The sequence below is a fragment of the Maniola hyperantus genome, chromosome 24, assembly GCF_902806685.2.
Source record: "Maniola hyperantus chromosome 24, iAphHyp1.2, whole genome shotgun sequence".
Taxonomy (NCBI): domain Eukaryota; kingdom Metazoa; phylum Arthropoda; class Insecta; order Lepidoptera; family Nymphalidae; genus Maniola; species Maniola hyperantus.
This window is the reverse complement of record NC_048559.1, coordinates 2217718-2235864: the sequence shown is the minus strand read 5'-3', so window position 1 is coordinate 2235864 and position 18147 is coordinate 2217718. Positions and strand designations below refer to the sequence as shown.

The 18147-nt window shown below is 40.4% G+C and overlaps 1 protein-coding gene and 1 pseudogene across 1 annotated transcript; both read left to right on the top strand.

Annotated features, from left to right (window-relative positions):
- Positions 1-3094: 3094 nt before the first annotated feature.
- Positions 3095-12841, top strand: LOC117993547 (lactase/phlorizin hydrolase-like; annotated as a pseudogene).
- Positions 12842-13771: 930 nt separating this feature from the next.
- On the top strand, positions 13772-18036 carry LOC117993387 (myrosinase 1-like). Its single transcript, XM_034981180.2, has 6 exons — positions 13772-13833; positions 14956-15068; positions 15377-16047; positions 16338-16643; positions 16926-17170; positions 17829-18036. The coding sequence occupies exons 1-6, from the start codon at positions 13811-13813 to the stop codon at positions 17986-17988; spliced, it is 1518 nt and encodes a 505-aa protein (XP_034837071.1). The 5' UTR covers positions 13772-13810; the 3' UTR covers positions 17989-18036.
- The last annotated feature ends 111 nt before the right edge of the window (positions 18037-18147 follow it).

Sequence of the window (18147 nt, the reverse complement as noted above, 5' to 3'; positions counted from 1 at the left end):
CAGTCGTGTGCTAACTTATGTGAAGAATCGGTGTTCTCTTACCAAAATTACTACTTACCTACTGGTTTAATAATTTGGAGATTCAAAATGAATCCATTTAACTATTATAATTTTATTATACCTAGGTACAAATATTATGCATAATTTAGCTAACCTTTTATGAACCTATCTCACATTATAATTAAATCATGCCAAATATTTATATTGTATCAAAGAACGGAAGGGTTAATTTTTAAGATTATGTGAGTACATATTATTGATGTAAAATGATGATTCTATCATCGTTATCTGTCGACATTTAGGGGGAAAAATTTAAGATAGCAACATCATAAAATTCATAGACAATGTTGGGAGAAGCTCAAAAGGCGCGAATGGGCGCGAATCAAAAGCCTGTTTAAATTTTAATCCAAGGAGGATTTACAAAATTATTTCAACATATCCACTCTATTTACGACAGGGCAATCACTACTTGTGTGATCAGGGTATGAGGTGAGGACTTCCCGCACACCCGCACGTCACCCGCGATCGCCACTTCGTACGCGTGGATTTAGGTTTTTTTTTTTTTTTTATTCAGATACAAGTTAGCCCTTGACTGCAATCTCACCAGATGGTAAGTGATGATGCAGTCTTAGATGATAGCGGGCTAACCTGGTAAGTTAGATACCAAATGAAAACTTCCACTGCTAAGATCTGAAAAAATAAATCTTTCAAGTAGGTACCTACTTTTATACAACGAAAAAATATTTTGCTATACCTATGGTACCTAGCTACTCAGTTTTTCCAATAGAGTAGACGGAATATATAATAGACTGGTTTTAGACTTAATTTTTATTTTTCCAAACGCTGTCCGCCCATGAGGTATGGCAGTTTTTTAGTGGTTAGGTTTTAAAAATCCCGTGGGAGCTCTTTGATTTTCCGGGATAGAAAGTAGCCTATGGCACTCTCCAGGTCTTAAACTATACCCATGCAAAAAATCACGTCGATCCGTTGCTCCGTTGCGACTTGATTGAAGGACAAACGAACCAACAAGCCAACAAACCAACAAACAAACACACTTTCGCATTTATAATAGGGGTAGTGATGAAACACCTCCCATGCGTTTCTGAGAGAAAGAGTCTTGCACTCTTGGCAGACACAGACCGACAGACAGACGGACTACGAAGTGATTCTATAAGGATTCCGTTTTTCCTTTTGAGATACTGAACCCTAAAAATGAATTGTTATTCTTGATACGCTTAGGAACAGATAAAAGCAGATAAAAGGAAACCCATATAATCTTGATGAGTTCGAAAACATCGGATCAGTTATATAATGGGGCCGATTCTCTTGTACACAATCTCTAAACTAAACTAAATTAACAGGTCTAAATTTAGTGCTATCCTTTTCCGCAAGCAACATTATGAAAGGGATAGCAATAGATTTAGACGTGCCATTTTAGTTTAGTTTAGAGATTGTGTACAACGGAATCAGACTCATTATCCTCTCAAAACGTCAATTCGTAATACGTATAACTTCTTATCTGCAGAAAAATCGTATTAAATGGTCCATCCAGCTGTTTCGATGCGTGAATCTAAATGTAATAAAAGGAAAAGGTGACTGACTGAGTGACTGATCTTTCAACGCACAGCTCAAACTACTGAACGGATTCGGCTGTTTGGCATGCAGATAGCTATTATGACATAGGCATCCGCTAAGAAAGGATTTTTGAAAATTCACCCCCTAAGTAGGTATCCTATAAGTACTTATAGGGTACTTCCCGTTGACCTAGAATCACGAAATCTGTCTGTCTGTCTATCCGTCCGTCCGTCAGTCCGTCATCGTGATTATCAAAAAACCCTATAGGGTTTTCTTTATAGACACGACGGAGATAGGTAGGTCTTATAGCACAAGACCGGAAACTTAGAAATTATAAAACTCCAAACCCCTGCCGGGAATCGAACCCGGGACCTCCCACTAACAGGGAGGTCTATAGACCTAACCACTAAAACCCCTCGGAGGCCATCCTCAACGCTAATTAAGAAGCTCCGGGAACTATACTGGGAATCGGACCCAGAACCTCTCACTTATAAGACCACAGCACCTGGGAATAGGGTTGCCAGGTCCTTTAACCGAACAGCCGGACAGACCAGCCAGTTTAGCCGGACATTTAGGTAAAAAGGCCGGAGAACCTAAATTTTTTAAGTCTTAGTAGGTATTAACTTCATACCTATATCATTTACCTTTAAATCTTCTTAAATTCTAATAAAAAAAACAACAAAATTAAATGAATCAGTCTTCTTTTTCGATTAATACTATTGCAATTTGCAATGGAATACAAAATTAAACGAAACTCAAATTAATGAACCAGTTGTACTTTCTTAATCATCATTTTTAGGGTTCCGTACCTCAAAAGGAAAAACGGAACCCTTATAGGATCACTTTGTTGTCTGTCTGTCTGTCAAGAAACCTACAGGGTACTTCCCGTTGACCTAGAATCATGAAATTTGGCAAGTAGGTAGATCTTATAGCTGACATTTGGGGAAAAATCTGAAAACTGTGGATTTAGGGTTAGATCACACAAAAAAAAAATTGTGGTCATGAACTAATAATTAGTATTTTCAACTTTCGAAGTGAGTGACTATATCAAGTGGGGTATCATGTGAAAGGTCTTCACCTGTACATTCTAAAACAGATTTATTTTTATTTTTATGCATCATAGTTTTTGAATTATCGTGCAAAATGACTGTAGTACGGAACCCTCATTACGCGAGCCTTACTCGCACTTGGCCGGTTTTTTACTTTACTTACTATTATTGTAAAATGTAAAAAGCTTACAAATTTAAGCCTAACAAAAGCCGGACAGGCCGGACACCGACTAATTTGGCCGCACATGCAACCAAAAAGCCCGACTGTGTCCGGCTTTATCCGGACGCCTGGCAACGCTACCTGGGAAGTCGTCAAAAACTCTTGTATTTTGTTCGAAGAAAAAGTTGAGTATTGTCAATTACTTATATCGCATAAACTTTATCAGATTTCTCTCAGCAAGATTACCTATAAGTGGCCCGCTGATACTGATAGCCCCTAAGAGCGTATATAAATTCTATTCAAGGCCTATTCTCATCACCTCATTGTCAAGAGCGGTCGCCAGTACACTATGAAGCTGATTATACTCATAGGGTATGTATTTTGAACAAAATCTGATTATATTATCATAGACCGCAATTATACCTGTAAGTTTTACTCACGTAAGTAGCTAACATGATTAACTTACGACAACTTTACTAAGGTAAACACTTAATAAATACTTAATATTTAAATAATATAACAAGTGTAATTTACCTTAGTAAATTTGCTGTCAATTAATTACGTAAGCTTACAGGTGTTTGGCGGCCTAATCTGTAGAATTAATTGACTATCCTGTAAAAGCCCGAACTATGATAAATCCTAGGATTTTGCCATAAAACCTAAAATTTACAAATCTTAATGTTAAAAGTCGGAAGTGCTCTGTGATATCTACTTACTTAACTGTTAGTTAACAATTGTCTTGATTATCAATCTGTGTTCTTGAAATAACAACGTTATTAGTAAGTGGCGCAAGTAAATATGTCTTATCGAGAGTTATTCACATTTTTGTTCCGTTTGCCGTAAAGACATTGAGGCCAGAAGCCTTGGTGCTCAAAAAATCTCACCGTGGTTAATAGCTTAATCTGGTGACAGAACGGCTAGCTCATTTTTCACGCATAGTGTCAGCCTAGTTGTCCAGCACAGCAATTCTGCTTGTATTCTTGACGCCATTCCACGCGGGCAAGACTTGTACAGATAAGGCTAGCTTTAAGTTTTATTGTAACAGTTTAAAAAAAAAAGAATTACAATATTTTTTCTCATTGCCTAGTCGTTGGAATCGTCCTCAACCTGTACCCGTAGTACAAGATTTTACGTCTCACCAAACCAAACCAAATTCGAGAGTCGAAATACTTCCGCGTTACAGTAAAATGGACCTAAACAGCCTTGAATTGAAGTCAAATAAGTATTCAATGCCACTGATTTTAATTTCGCAATGCTTCCGCTTGGAGCGCTGGCTGTGGAAGTGTAGACAAACTTGAGCTTTAAAACAAGGCAGTTAAGATCCAGTTTACTGTAGCGCGGAAGTATTTCGACTCTCGAATTTGGTTTGGTATGGTGAGACGTAAAAATCTTGTACTACGGGTACTGGTGGAAAAAGCTTCAAAACGATAAGGCCGCTACTTGTACTTCTATTTTCTGTTAATTTTTTGACAGAAAAGAATATAAAAAAAATGTTGGTTTTTTATAGTTTGGTTGCAGCAATCTGCAATGCTACGCCGCGGCACTCGAAGTTTCCTGACGACTTCTTGTTCGGCACGGCAACCGCTTCATACCAGATAGAAGGAGGATGGAATGCGGATGGTAATAAGATTCTTAATGAAAAGTAATTTCCTGGTGATTGAACAGTTTAGTTTCTTGTTGATTCACCTTAGTAGAATCTGTTTTCCCAACCAGTGGTAGTCTTGGCTTTCCATAATAACCAAAAACTAGGCTAGGTACTTGTATTCAAAAAGTATAAAATCCGAATCTTTTGCTGGTTCTTCCCAGTAGAACAAACATTCCGCATCACTGGTAAAATTCACTTGACCATTCGAAAGAATTTGTAAAATATTGTTTGATATAAATCTTTTCATGTCCATTTTTGTTTCAACATGATTTTTTTAAAATCTTGATAATGTTACAGATAAGGGCGAAAGTATCTGGGATCGTATGACCCACACACGCCCAGAAGTCATCAAAGACGGAAGCAATGGGGACATTGCAGCAGATACATACACCAACTACAAACGCGATGTCGAAATGATGAGAGAGCTTGGTCTGGATGCTTACCGATTCTCACTGTCCTGGTCCAGAATTCTTCCAAACGGCCTGGCCAACAAAATCAGTGAGGCAGGCGTTGCATTTTACAACAATTACATCGATGAAATGATAAAATACAATATTACGCCAATGGTAACGCTGTACCATTGGGACTTGCCCCAAAAACTGCAAGATTTCGGTGGATTTTTGAACCCAGACTTTCCTCTTTGGTTCGAAAACTATGCGAGGGTCGTTTTTGAGAAATTCGGCGACCGAGTTAAGCACTGGATGACGTTCAACGAGCCGAGAGAAATCTGTTTCCAGGGTTATGGAGACGTTAGCAAAGCTCCAATTTTGAATGCCACTGATGTTGGAACTTACTACTGCGCGAAGAATCTAGTCCTCGGTCATGCCAAGGCTTATCATGCTTATAATAACCTCTTTAAGCCAAGCCAGGGTGGCATGTGTGGTATCGCAATTAGTGTCAACTGGATGGGACCTTTGACTGACTCAGAAGAAGACCAGTATGCTGCTGAAATTCGAAGACAAGCTGAAGTAAGTTTTTAGTTGATTTTTTTAGAGCAAAACATTGGTATACCTCGGTTGGTTTCAGGTAAACAGATCTTTGGGTGATAGTTAGGGGATGTGTTTGCGCATGATAGATCATGCGCAAACACATCCACTTGCAATGCTCGATCGTATGAGGGATTCGAAAAGTTGACTGACGAACTAATCACGCAGCAGGTTAGAGACACCATCGTGCCTCATTTTCGTATCATCAAATAGATCGATTAATCGCACTATTTCATGATAAGAGCTCTTCATTCATGACTCCAACTGTGCATAATATAATGTAGTTAAAAAAATCTTTTCAAATCGAGAAAATTGTATCAATTTTTTTCCAGTGGGGTTTGTACGCTGAGCCAATTTTCTCTGAACAAGGAGGCTTCCCCAAGGAGCTCTCTGAGATAGTGGCAAAGAAGAGTGCTGAGCAGGGCTATCCCACATCCCGCTTGCCAGAACTGACTGACGAAGAGAAGAACCTAGTACGAGGAACAGCGGATTTCTTTGGAGTGAACCATTATACTGCTTTTCTAGTATCAGCTACTGAGTATAAAATGGACTATCCCATACCTTCTTTGTATGCTGATGTGGATGTTGGCAGTTATGTGCCACCGGAATGGCCTAAAGCGGAATCTCCTTGGTTGACAGTAAGTATCATGGAATAAAAAGGTTACATTCATGACCTAGCTGATGGCAAGTAGTACCTAAGGGAAATATTGGAAAGTTTGGTGGAATTCTGTAGTGTCTCTGAGATATTAATGACCACTTAACAAAGTTCCAAACTTTTCTTTTCTAATATCCTTAGTCTTTTACATCCATCATCAACCGATAGACATCCACTGCTAGACATAGGTCTCTTGTAGGGACTTCCACACGCCACAGTCTTACGCCACCTGAATCCAGTGGCTCCCTGCGACTCGCCTGATGTTGTCTGTCCACCTAGTGCAAGGTCACCATTTCAGCACCTTGGAACCCCAACATCTATCGGTTTTTTGAACTACAACACACCAATTACATCCAATCGATACCAACCACTGCAAGGATGTTGTCACATCACCTAGCCTCCCACCTTCTTTTGCCAATTTTTTTTGTAGAATTTTTATGTACAAATTTTTTCAATTTCTTTTCTAAAATTCATCTCCAAAATTTCAATAAATGCCCATCCTAAAAGTCCAATGTAATTAATTAACTTTTGAAATTGATTCTGCAGAGATTATCCCATACGAACGAACAAAATCACGATCTTTACATATTTCTAACATTAGTTAAAGATTACACAGACCAAACGAGGATTGCGACTTTGTTTTTAATAGCCAAGAGACGAGATATATATGACTATGCCTTCATTTTTTCTACTTCTCTCAAACTGCTTTCACTTTATACATATTATTATACTTACTCAACTTTCAGCTAGCACCGGATAGCATTTACAACGCACTCACGCACCTGCACCAAAAGTACAACGGTCCAATCTTCTACATAACAGAGAACGGCTGGTCACAAGCCTTGGAAGAAGGTTACGAAGACGACTCCAGAATCAAGTACTACAGGGCAGCTCTGAATAGCGTGTTGGACACCTTGCATGCTGGTGTGGACCTTCGGGGATATATGGCTTGGAGTTTGATGGACAATTTCGAATGGATGGAGGGATATACGTAAGTGTTCGATCAAGCCAGTTGCTTTAAGTTTATAGCAGGAAATACTGAGCCACTCTCGCGCATTCGTCCGGTGGTTCCTCATTGTTCAATCCACCGAAAATCTTACGTCGCTAACGACAGAGTGACGTATCAAAACCCAGTAAAACACACGACCCCGCTTGAAACGGATATCCAACAAAAGGAGTACAGTACCCGGCAGGAAATATTGTGCATCAAACTTTAGACAGAGACAGCGGTTTCGTAGAGACAGACATTGTCTTTGTCGCTGAGACCGACAAAATGTCACATAGGTATCAGTGACAGAGACGACGCTCTAGAAAGCAGATATCGCTTTCTTAATTTACCGGTACCTGTACTCTCTTCTTTCTTCTCCCATTGCCACTTCAGCTTCGCAAACCATTAAGCTATGTCGGTTACTCTGGTTCTCCTACGGTTCTCGTCATGTCTGATTTGATCATGTAGAGAAACTCCAAGCATCGCTCTCTCCATTGTCCGCTGAGTGAACCTGAGCTTTCTTATGATGCTCATGTTAGCGACCATGTCTCGGATCAATATGCCATTACTGGCAACACTGTTCAAAGACTTTGGTCTTTAAGCACTGACGAATTCTGGAAGAATATTCCCATTAATAATACTAAATTTATTGTTCTTTCCAGGGAGCGTTTCGGTCTGTACGAAGTAGACTTCTCCAGTGAGCAGAGGACACGCACGCCGAGGAAGTCCGCGTTCGTGTACAAACAGATCATCAAGACGCGAGAGATAGACGCCGACTACGAGCCTGACACTCGCACCATGTGGATCGACGAAGGAAACTAACTGACTGACTAACTGACTGTATTAAATTATTGTTGATAAGTAATATATTGTTGTAAATAAAATGTTAGGTACAAGTTTCATTATGGTAGATTCATTTTAATCACACAAAAGCCGGTCAAGTGGGAATCGGATCCGCACACGAAGGTTTCCGTAACCATCGTAAAAGAAATCTCAAACCGTTTTAATAAAAAATTATCGCTCCAAGAGCTGTACAACACTGCAAGTTAATGACGGAGAGCGCCATCTATGATGATAACCGCTATGATTTGGAACGCCCTTCCAGCATCAGTTTTCCCCTTCAATTATACATAATATGGGTAATTGGGTACCTTCAAGTCGAGAGTGAATAAGCATCTTCTAGGCAAGCGTGCTATATCTTAGGCTGCATCATCACTTGCCACCAGGATCTGACTACAGCCAAGCGCTGGTCCATAAATAAATAAATAAAAGAAAGTTCTCTAGGATATTCGCAAAGGTGTTTGCAGTCACTTGCCTCATTTGGCCAGCATGTGCTTTGAATAAAAAGATTTTTTTTATTTATCAATCAATTGTACCTTAATTTTTTAGACCTATAAGTATACTCTTGACGGGAGAGAAATTTTCCTAAACTACCCGATCCTTTTGGGGAGAGATAGAGTTATGTGGGATTCCTACACACTAAAACCCCCTCCGTAGCCATCCTCAGTTCTTATTAAAAAGCTTCGAGAACTATACCGGGAATCGAATCCAGGGCCTTTCACTCTGGGCCGCATGGGTACTAGCAGAAGGGTGCAAGGGTTTTTTCTGACCGGAGGGTGCGCATCCCCTGTCAGGAAAGAAAATACATGTTTATTTTTTATTAAATTACTGGTCGAAGAAAAACTGAAGGCGTCTGTAGTAACCCTGGCGGCACTTGTGGGCTGTGGCTAGGTACCGGGGAGAGGGAGGGGGGGGGGGGGGTTAGGTTAGGTAGTAGGGGGTTTGGTATTGACATATACCTATCGCATAAACTTTATCAGATTTCTCTCAGTACGATTAACTATAAGTGGCCCGCTGATACCGATAGCCCCTAAGAGCATATATAATTTCTATTCAAGGCATGTGCTCGTCACCTTATTGTCAAGAGCGGTCGTCGGTACACCATGAAGCTGATTATACTCATAGGGTATGTGTTTTGAACAAAATCTGATTACAATTATTATAGGCCGCAATTACACCTGTAAGTTTAACTCACGTAAGTAGCTTACATGACTAACTTACGATAAATTTACTAATTTAAACACTTAATAAATAATATTTTCACTTAACAAATTAATAATAAGAGTCATTTACCTTAGTAAATTTGCTGTCAACTAATTACGTAAGCTTGCAACTGTAATCGCGACCTAATGATTAATTGATTATCCTGTAAAAGTCCGAACTGCGATAAATCCTTAGATTTTGCAATAAAACCTTGAATAAACCTACAAGTTTCAATTCAATGGTAAAAGTCAGAAGTGCTCTGTGATATCTACCTACTTAACTGTTCATTTCGGACTTCCCAAATTATAAATTCACCGCGGTTAATAGCTTTATCTGGTGACAGAAGGGCTGGCTCACATTTCACGCATAATATCAGCCTGGCTGTCCAGCACGGCAGTTTTACTAGTATTATTGACGCAAGCTTTAAGTATTATTGTAACATTCTAAAAAAAGAATAGCAATAATATTTCTCACTAGTCATTGAATCGTCCTCAACCTGGTTGACTGGTAGAGATCCAATCCAATCCATCAGCCTGTTTGCGTCCACTGCTGGACATAGGCCTTTCCAAGAGCGCGCCAAATTGGCGCTGCTCATTAGAAGTAGTGCCCATACTGACCACGCTGGGCAGGCGTGTTGGTCAGCGCAGGGCTGTAGGCTATTTCGCACCAGTGACGCTGCTACCCGTCTCTGGTCTGTATTATTTAAAGCCAAGCCATATGGAATGGTTATCCCGCCATTCTGGTAGAGATCGCTTCAAAGCAATACGGCCGCTTATTGTACTTCTATTTTGTTTCTTCCTTTTTATAACGGTGTACAATAAAGAATATTAAAATTTGTTGGTTTCTATAGTTTTTTTGCAGCGATTAGTAATGCTACGCCGCGGCACTCGAAGTTTCCTGACGACTTCATGTTCGGCACGGCAACCGCTTCCTACCAGATAGAAGGAGGATGGAATGCTGATGGTAATAACCAATAAGATATCTAATGAGTTTTGATTTCCTGGTGATAGGACAGCTTAGTTTCTTGTTGATACTAAGATGTAGTAGAATCTGCTTTCCGAACCATTGGTAGATCATTGGCTTACCGTAAGAACCAAAAGCTAGACTGGGTACTTGTTTTTTAAAAGAATAAAAGCCGAGTCTTTTGCTGGTTCGTCTCAGTAGGAAGAGCATCCTGAATGACTGCTAATTTTCACTTGGACTATTCGAAAACATTTGTAAAAATTATTTGAACAAAAATTTTTTCATGTCTATTTCTGTTTCTACCTACATGAAATATATTTTTTAAATCTTGATAATGTTACAGATAAGGGCGAAAGTATCTGGGATCGTATGACCCACACACACCCTGAAGTCATCAAAGACGGAAGCAATGGGGATGTTGCAGCAGATACATACACAAACTACAAACGCGATGTCGAAATGATGAGAGAGCTTGGTCTAGACTCTAGATGCTTACCGATTCTCAATGTCCTGGTCAAGAATTCTTCCAAACGGCCTTACCAACAAAATCAGCGAGGCGGGCGTTGCATTCTACAACAATTACATCGATGAAATGATAAGATACAACATTACGCCAATGGTAACGCTGTATCATTGGGACTTGCCCCAGAAACTGCAGGATTTCGGTGGATTTTTGAACCCAGACTTTCCTCTTTGGTTCGAAAGCTATGCAAAGGTCGCTTATGAGAAATTCGGTGACCGAGTTAAGCACTGGATGACGTTCAACGAGCCGATAGAAATCTGTTTCCGGGGGTTTGGAGACGTTAGCAAAGCTCGAAATCTGAACACCACTGATGTTGGAACTTACTACTGCGCGAAGAATCTAGTCCTCGGTCATGCCAAGGCTTATCATGCTTATAATAACCTCTTCAAGCCAAGTCAGGGTGGCATGTGTGGTATCGCAATTAGTGTTAACTGGATGGGACCTTTGACTGACTCAGAAGAAGACCAGTATGCTGCTGAAATTGCAAGACAAGCTGAAGTAAGTTTTTAGTTGAATTTTTAGAGCGAAAACATTGGTATACCTCAGTTGGTTTCAGGTAAAAAGATCTTTGGGTCATAATAAGGGGATGTGTTTGCGCATAGATAGTTAGTGATCGTTCATATTGTGCGGGATCCGAAAAGTTGACTGACAAACCAATTGCGCAGCAGGGTAGAGATACCATCGTGCCTCATTTTCGTATCATCGAATAGATCGATTAATTGCGTTAGTTCATGCTAAGAGCTCTTCATTCGTGACTCCAACTGTGCATAATATAATGTAGCTAAAAAAAATCTCTTCAAATCGAGAAAATTGTACCAATTTGTTTCAGTGGGGTTTGTTCGCTGAGCCAATTTTCTCTGAACAAGGAGGCTTCCCCAAGGAGTTCTCTGAGATAGTTGCAAAGAAGAGCGCTGAGCAGGGCTACCCCACATCCCTCTTGCCAGAACTGAGCGACGAAGAAAAGGACGTAGTACAAGGAACAGCGGATTTCTTTGGAGTAAACCATTATACTGCTTTACTAGTATCAGCTATCCCACAGGACTATCCCATACCTTCTTTAGACGCTGATGTGGATATTGGCATTTATGTGCCACCGGAGTGGCTTCAAGCGGAATCTACTTGGTTGAGAGTAAGTATCGAGGTTACATTCATGAGATAGCTAAATGGCCAGTTCTGAGCGGTGATAGCTCAGTGGTTAAAACGTGCGCCTCCTATTCGGGAAGTTGAAGATTCGATTCCGGGCACGCACCTCTAACTTTTCTGAGCTGTGTGTGTCTAAGCAATTAAATATTTGCTTTAACGGTGAAGGATAACATCGTAAGGAAACTTGCATGCCCGAGAGTTCTCTGCTTTTACTTTATATGTTTACTCAACTTTAAGCTAGCACCAGACAGTCTTTACAACACATTGACGCACCTGCACAAAAAATACAATGGTCCAACATTCTACATAACAGAGAACGGCTGGTCACAAGCCTTGGCAGAAGGTTACGAAGACGACTCCAGAATCAAGTACCACAGAGCAGCTCTGAATAGCGTATTGGACACTTTGCATGATGGTGTGGACCTTCGGGGATATATGGCTTGGAGCTTGATGGACAATTTCGAATGGATGCAGGGATATACGTAAGTGTTCGATCAAGCCAGTTGCTTTAAGTTTATAGCAGGAAATACTGAGCCAGTCTCGCGCATTCGTCCGGTGGTTCCCTATTGGTCAATCCACCGAAAATCTTACGTCGCTAGCGACAGAATGACGAATCAAAACCCAGTAAAACACACGACCCCGTTTGTAACGGATATCCAACAAAAGGAGTACAGTACCCGGGAGGAAATATTGCGCATCTAACTTTAGAATGAGACAACGGTTTCGTAGAGCAGTCGTTGAGACCTTTCTTTCTAATGTAAGCGACCATGTCTTGGATCCATGTCATTACTGGCAACACTGTTCAAAGACTTTGGTCTTTAAGCACTGACGAATTTTGGAAGCATATTCCCATTAATAATAATAATTTTATTGTTCTTTCCAGGGAACGTTTCGGTCTGTACGAAGTAGACTTCTCCAGTGAGCAGAGGACACGCACGCCGAGGAAGTCCGCGTTCGTGTACAAACAGATTATCAAGACGCGAGAGATAGACGCCGACTACGAGCCTGACACTCGCACCATGTGGATCGACGAAGGACACTAACTGACTGTATTAAATTATTGTTGATAAGTAATATATTGTTGTAAATAAAATGTTAGGTACAAGTTTCATTATGGTAGATTCATTTTAATCACACAAAAGCCGGTCAAGTGGGAATCGGACACGCACACGAAGGTTTCCGTAACCATCGTAAAAGAAATCTCAAACCGTTTTAATAACACACAAACACAACACTGCAAGTTAATGACGGAGAGCGCCATCTATGATGATAGCCGCTATGATTTGGAACGCCCTTCCAGCATCAGTTTTCCCCTTCAATTATACATAATATGGACGTACCTTCAAGTCAAGAGTGAATATGCATCTTCTGGGTAAGCGTGCTCCATCTTAGGCTGCATCATCACTTGCCACTAGGTCTGACTGCAGCCAAGCTCTAGTCCATAAATAAATAAATAAAAGAGAGTTCTCTAGGTTGTTCGCAAAGGTGTTTGCAGTCTCTTGCCTCATTTGGCCAGCATGTGCTTTGAATAAAAAGATTTTATTTATTTTATTTATTTATCGATCAATTGTACCTTAATTTTTTAGACCTATAAGTAAACTCTTGACGGGAGAGAAATTTTCCTGAGCTACCCGATCCTTTTGGGTAGAGATAGCGTTATGTGGGATTCCTGCACACTAAAACCCCCTCCGTAGCCATCCTCAGTTCTTATTAAAAAGCTTCGATAACTATACCGGGAATCGAACCCAGGACCTCTCACTCGGGGCCACATGGATACCAGCAGCAAGGTGCAAGAAAGAAAATACATAGAACCCCCCCCCCCAACGGTTATGGATGCAGATGCACCTCCCTGAAAGTAATCCTGGCGGCACCCACTTGTGGGTCACTTATTTGTTCAAAGAAAAAGTTGAGTATTGACATAATGTTATACTTATCGAATAAACTTTAACTTTATCAGATTTCTCTCAGCAAGATTAACTATAAGTGGCCTGTTGATACTGATAGCCCCTGAGAGCGCATATAAATTCTTTTCAAGGTCTGTGCTCGTCACCTTATTGTCAAGAGCGGTCGCCAGTACACTATGAAGCTGATTATACTCATAGGGTATGTATTTTGAACAAAATCTGATTATATTATCATAGACCGCAATTGTACCTGTAAGTTTTACTCACGTAAGTAGCTTACATGACTAACTTACGACAACTTTACTAATGTAAACACTTAATAAATAATATTTACATAAAATAAGTGTAATTTACCTTAGCAAATTTGATGTCAATTAATTACGTAAGCTTACAGGTGTAATTGAATATCCTGTAAAAGCCCGAACTATGATAAAGCCTAGGTTTTGGAATAAAACCTAGAATTTACAAATCTTAATGGTAAAAGTCGGAAGTGCTCTGTGATATCTACAGTTTACTTAACTGTTAATTTCAGACCTCAATTTATAAAGATGGACAAAAATTGTGTGGACGCGTGCCCCAGAATGTACAGAGATGATAATATAATTATGTGCCATTTAGTGAATGTACAGAGATGATATATTTGCCATTCAATAGTAAAAATCTTCTATTTTAAGAAAAAAAAAGTCGCATGTGGTTTTGCAGTCGTTGCATTAAGTTTGTGATAGTTCTAGCCTGGGGTAAATTTTGTCCATCTCGTTTTCAACTTATCAGACTTACCATTGTACCTACTTCATTTTTCTATCACCGATCCTCATTCACTAAACTATACCATTAAGGAGAAGAAGTTATTAACATTATCTTGATTATCAATCTGTGTTATTAAAATAACAATGTTATAAGTTGTAAGCGCGCATGTAATGTCTCTTTTATCCAGAGTTATAGTTTACATTTTTGTTCCGTTTGCCATAATGATATTGGAGCCTTAGTGCAAACAAAAATCAACGCGGTTAATAGCTTCATCTGGTGCCAGAAGGGCTGGCACATTTTTCGCGCAGTCTGGCTGTCCAGCACGGTAATTCTGCCAGTATTTTTGACACCATTCCACGCGGGCAAGACTTATAGGCTGGCTTTGAGTTTTATTGAAACAATTCAAAAAAAAAGAATAACAATAATATTTCTCACTACCTAGTCATTGAATCGTCCTCAACCTAGTTGCCTGGTAGAGATCGCTTCAAAGCGATAAGGCCACTAATTATTGTCCTTCTATTTTGTGTTACTTATGTGACAATAAAGAATATTTAAAAAAAGTTGGTTTCTATAGTTTGGTTGCTTCAATCTGCAATGCTACGCCGCGGCACTCGAAGTTTCCTGACGACTTCTTGTTCGGCACGGCAACCGCTTCATACCAGATAGAAGGAGGATGGAATGCTGATGGTAATAAGATCTCTAATGAAAAGTGATTTCATGGTGATAGGACAGCTTAGTTTCTTGTTGATACTTTTCGAATCCATGGCTTACTTAACATAAGTACCAAAAGCTAGGCTAGATACTTGTTTTTTTTTTAAAGAATAAAAGCCGAGTTTTTTGCTGGAATCTTTTCAGTAGAAAGATCATTCTGATTCACTGGTAAAATTCACTTGACTATTCGAAACATTTGTAAAAAATTATTTGAATTAACATCTTTTCATGTCTATTTAAGTTTCTAGATGAAATATTTTTTTTTAATCTTCATAATATTACAGATAAGGGTGAAAATATCTGGGATCGTATGACCCACACACGCCCTGAAGTCATCAAAGACGGAAGCAATGGGGATGTTGCAGCAGATACATACACAAACTACAAACGCGATGTCGAAATGATGAGAGAGCTTGGTCTAGATGCTTACCGATTCTCACTGTCCTGGTCAAGAATTCTTCCAAACGGCCTGACCAACAAAATCAGCGAGGCGGGCGTTGCATTCTACAACAATTACATCGATGAAATGTTAAAATACAACATTACGCCAATGGTAACGCTGTACCATTGGGACTTGCCCCAAAAACTGCAGGATTTCGGTGGATTTTTGAACCCAGACTTTCCCCTTTGGTTCGAAAGCTATGCGAAGGTCGTTTATGAGAAATTTGGCGACCGAGTTAAGCACTGGATTACGTTCAACGAGCCGAGAGAAATCTGTTTCCAGGGTTATGGAGACGTGAGCAAAGCTCCAATATTGAACGCCACTGATGTTGGAACTTACTACTGCGCGAAAAATCTAGTCCTCGGTCATGCCAAGGCTTATCATGCTTATAATAACCTCTTCAAGCTAAGCCAGGGTGGCGTGTGTGGTATCACAATAAGTGTTAACTGGGTGGGACCTTTGACTGACTCAGAAGAAGACCAGTACGCTGCTGAAATTCGAAGACAAGCTGATGTAAGTTTTTAGTTGAATTTTTTAGAGCGAAAACATTGGTATTCTTTAGTTGGTTTCAGGTAAAAAGATCTTTGGGTGATCTAGTAAGGGGACGTGTTTGCGCATAGGTAGTTAATGATCGATCATATTGTGCGGGGTTCGAAAAGTTGACTGACGCACCAATCACGCAGCAGGCTAGAGACTGGTGTCTCATTTTCGTATCGTATATATTTCGTACATTTCGTATCATATTCGTGTCGCACTGCGCATAATAATATAATGTAGCTAAAAAAATGAGTAATTTGTTTCAGTGGGGTTTGTACGCTGAGCCTATTTTTTCTGAACAAGGAGGCTTCCCCAAGGAGTTCTCCGAGATAGTTGCAAAGAAGAGCGCTGAGCAGGGCTATCCCACATCCCGCTTGCCAGAACTGACTGACGAAGAGAAGGACCTAGTACGAGGAGCAGCGGATTTCTTTGGAGTGAACCATTATACTGCTTCTCTAGTATCAGCTACTGAGTATAAAAATGACTATCCCATACCTTCTTTGTATGCTGATGTGGATGTTGGCAGTTATGTGCCACCGGAGTGGCTTCAAGCGGAATCTGCTTGGTTGAGAGTAAGTATCGTGTACGGTGTAAAAAAGAGGTAAACATTCATGAGACAGCTAAATGGCCAGTTCTGAGCCATGATAGAGGAGCCGTTAAAACGTCCGCCTCCTATTCGGGAAGCCGAAACTTCGATTCCGGGCATGCCCCTCTAATTTTTCTGAGCTATGTGTGTGTTAAAGCAATTAAATATCATTTGCTTCAACGGTAAAGGAAAACATCATGAGGAAACTTGCATGCCTGAGAGTTCTCTACTTTTACTTTATACCTTATATAGTTTACTCAACTTTCAGCTAGCACCGGACAGCATTTACAACGCATTGACGCACCTGCACAAAAAGTACAATGGTCCTACATTCTACATAACAGAGAACGGCTGGTCACAAGCCTTGGAAGAAGGTTACGAAGACGACTCCAGAATCAAGTACTACAGGGCGGCTCTGAATAGCGTGTTGGACACCTTGCATGCTGGTGTAGACCTTCGAGGATATATGGCTTGGAGTTTGATGGACAATTTCGAGTGGATGCAGGGATATACGTAAGTGTTCGATCAAGCCAGTTGCATTAAGTTTATAGCTGGAAATGCTGAGCCACTCCCGCACATTCGTCCAGTGGTTCCCCATTGGTCAATCCACCGAAAATCTTACGTCGCTAGCGACAGAGTGACGAATCAAAACCCAGTAAAACACACGACCCCGTTTGTAACGGATATCCAACAAAAGGGGTACAGTACCCGGGAGGAAACATTGCGCATCTAACTTTAGAGAGAGACAACGGTTTCGTAGAACAGTCGTTGAGACCGATGAAATATCACATAGGTCAGAGACGACGCTCTACGAAGAAGCTCTCTTTTTTAAGTATGATGTGCAATATTTACTGCCGGTACCTGTACTCTTTAGCGCCGTGCGTGTAATATCTATCGGTTTTTCAAATTATCTGCCCCTCCCATTGCCACTTCAGCTTCGCTATCCGTTAACCTATGTCGGTTACTCTGGTTTTCCTACGGATCTCGTCATGTCTGATTTGATCATGTATAGAAACTCCAAGCATGGCTCTCTCCATTGTCCGCTGAGTGACCCTGAGCTTTCTTTCTTTCTAATGTCTGTCATTACTGGCAACACTGTTCCAAGACTTTGGTCTTTAAGCGCTGAGGAATTTAGGAAGAATATTCCCATTAGTACTAATTTCTTTCCCAGGGAACGTTTCGGTCTGTACGAAGTGGACTTCTCCAGTGAGCAGAGGACACGCACGCCGAGGAAGTCCGCGTTCGTGTACAAACAGATCATAAGGACGCGAGAGATAGACCCTTACTTCGAGCCCGACAATCGCACCATGTGGATCGATGAAGGACATTAATAAGATGATTGACTAACTGATTGATTGACTGTATTAAATTACTGTTTCCAGTTTAATTACATTTTTATTTATTTACTAACTGATGCCTGCGACTTCCTTCGCGTGGTTTTAGGTTTTTAAAATTCCCGTGGAACTCTTTGATTTTCCGGGATAAAAAGT

What these genes read in the sequence shown, in the direction of transcription:
- LOC117993387 (XM_034981180.2), top strand. Translation starts at nt 13,811, where the DNA reads ATGAAGCTGATTATACTCATAGG. An exon ending in AGGAGGATGGAATGCTGATG is followed by an intron (nt 15,069 to 15,376) that starts GTAATAAGATCT and finishes ATAATATTACAG; the next exon opens with ATAAGGGTGAAAATATCTGG. An exon ending in AAATTCGAAGACAAGCTGAT is followed by an intron (nt 16,048 to 16,337) that starts GTAAGTTTTTAG and finishes AATTTGTTTCAG; the next exon opens with TGGGGTTTGTACGCTGAGCC.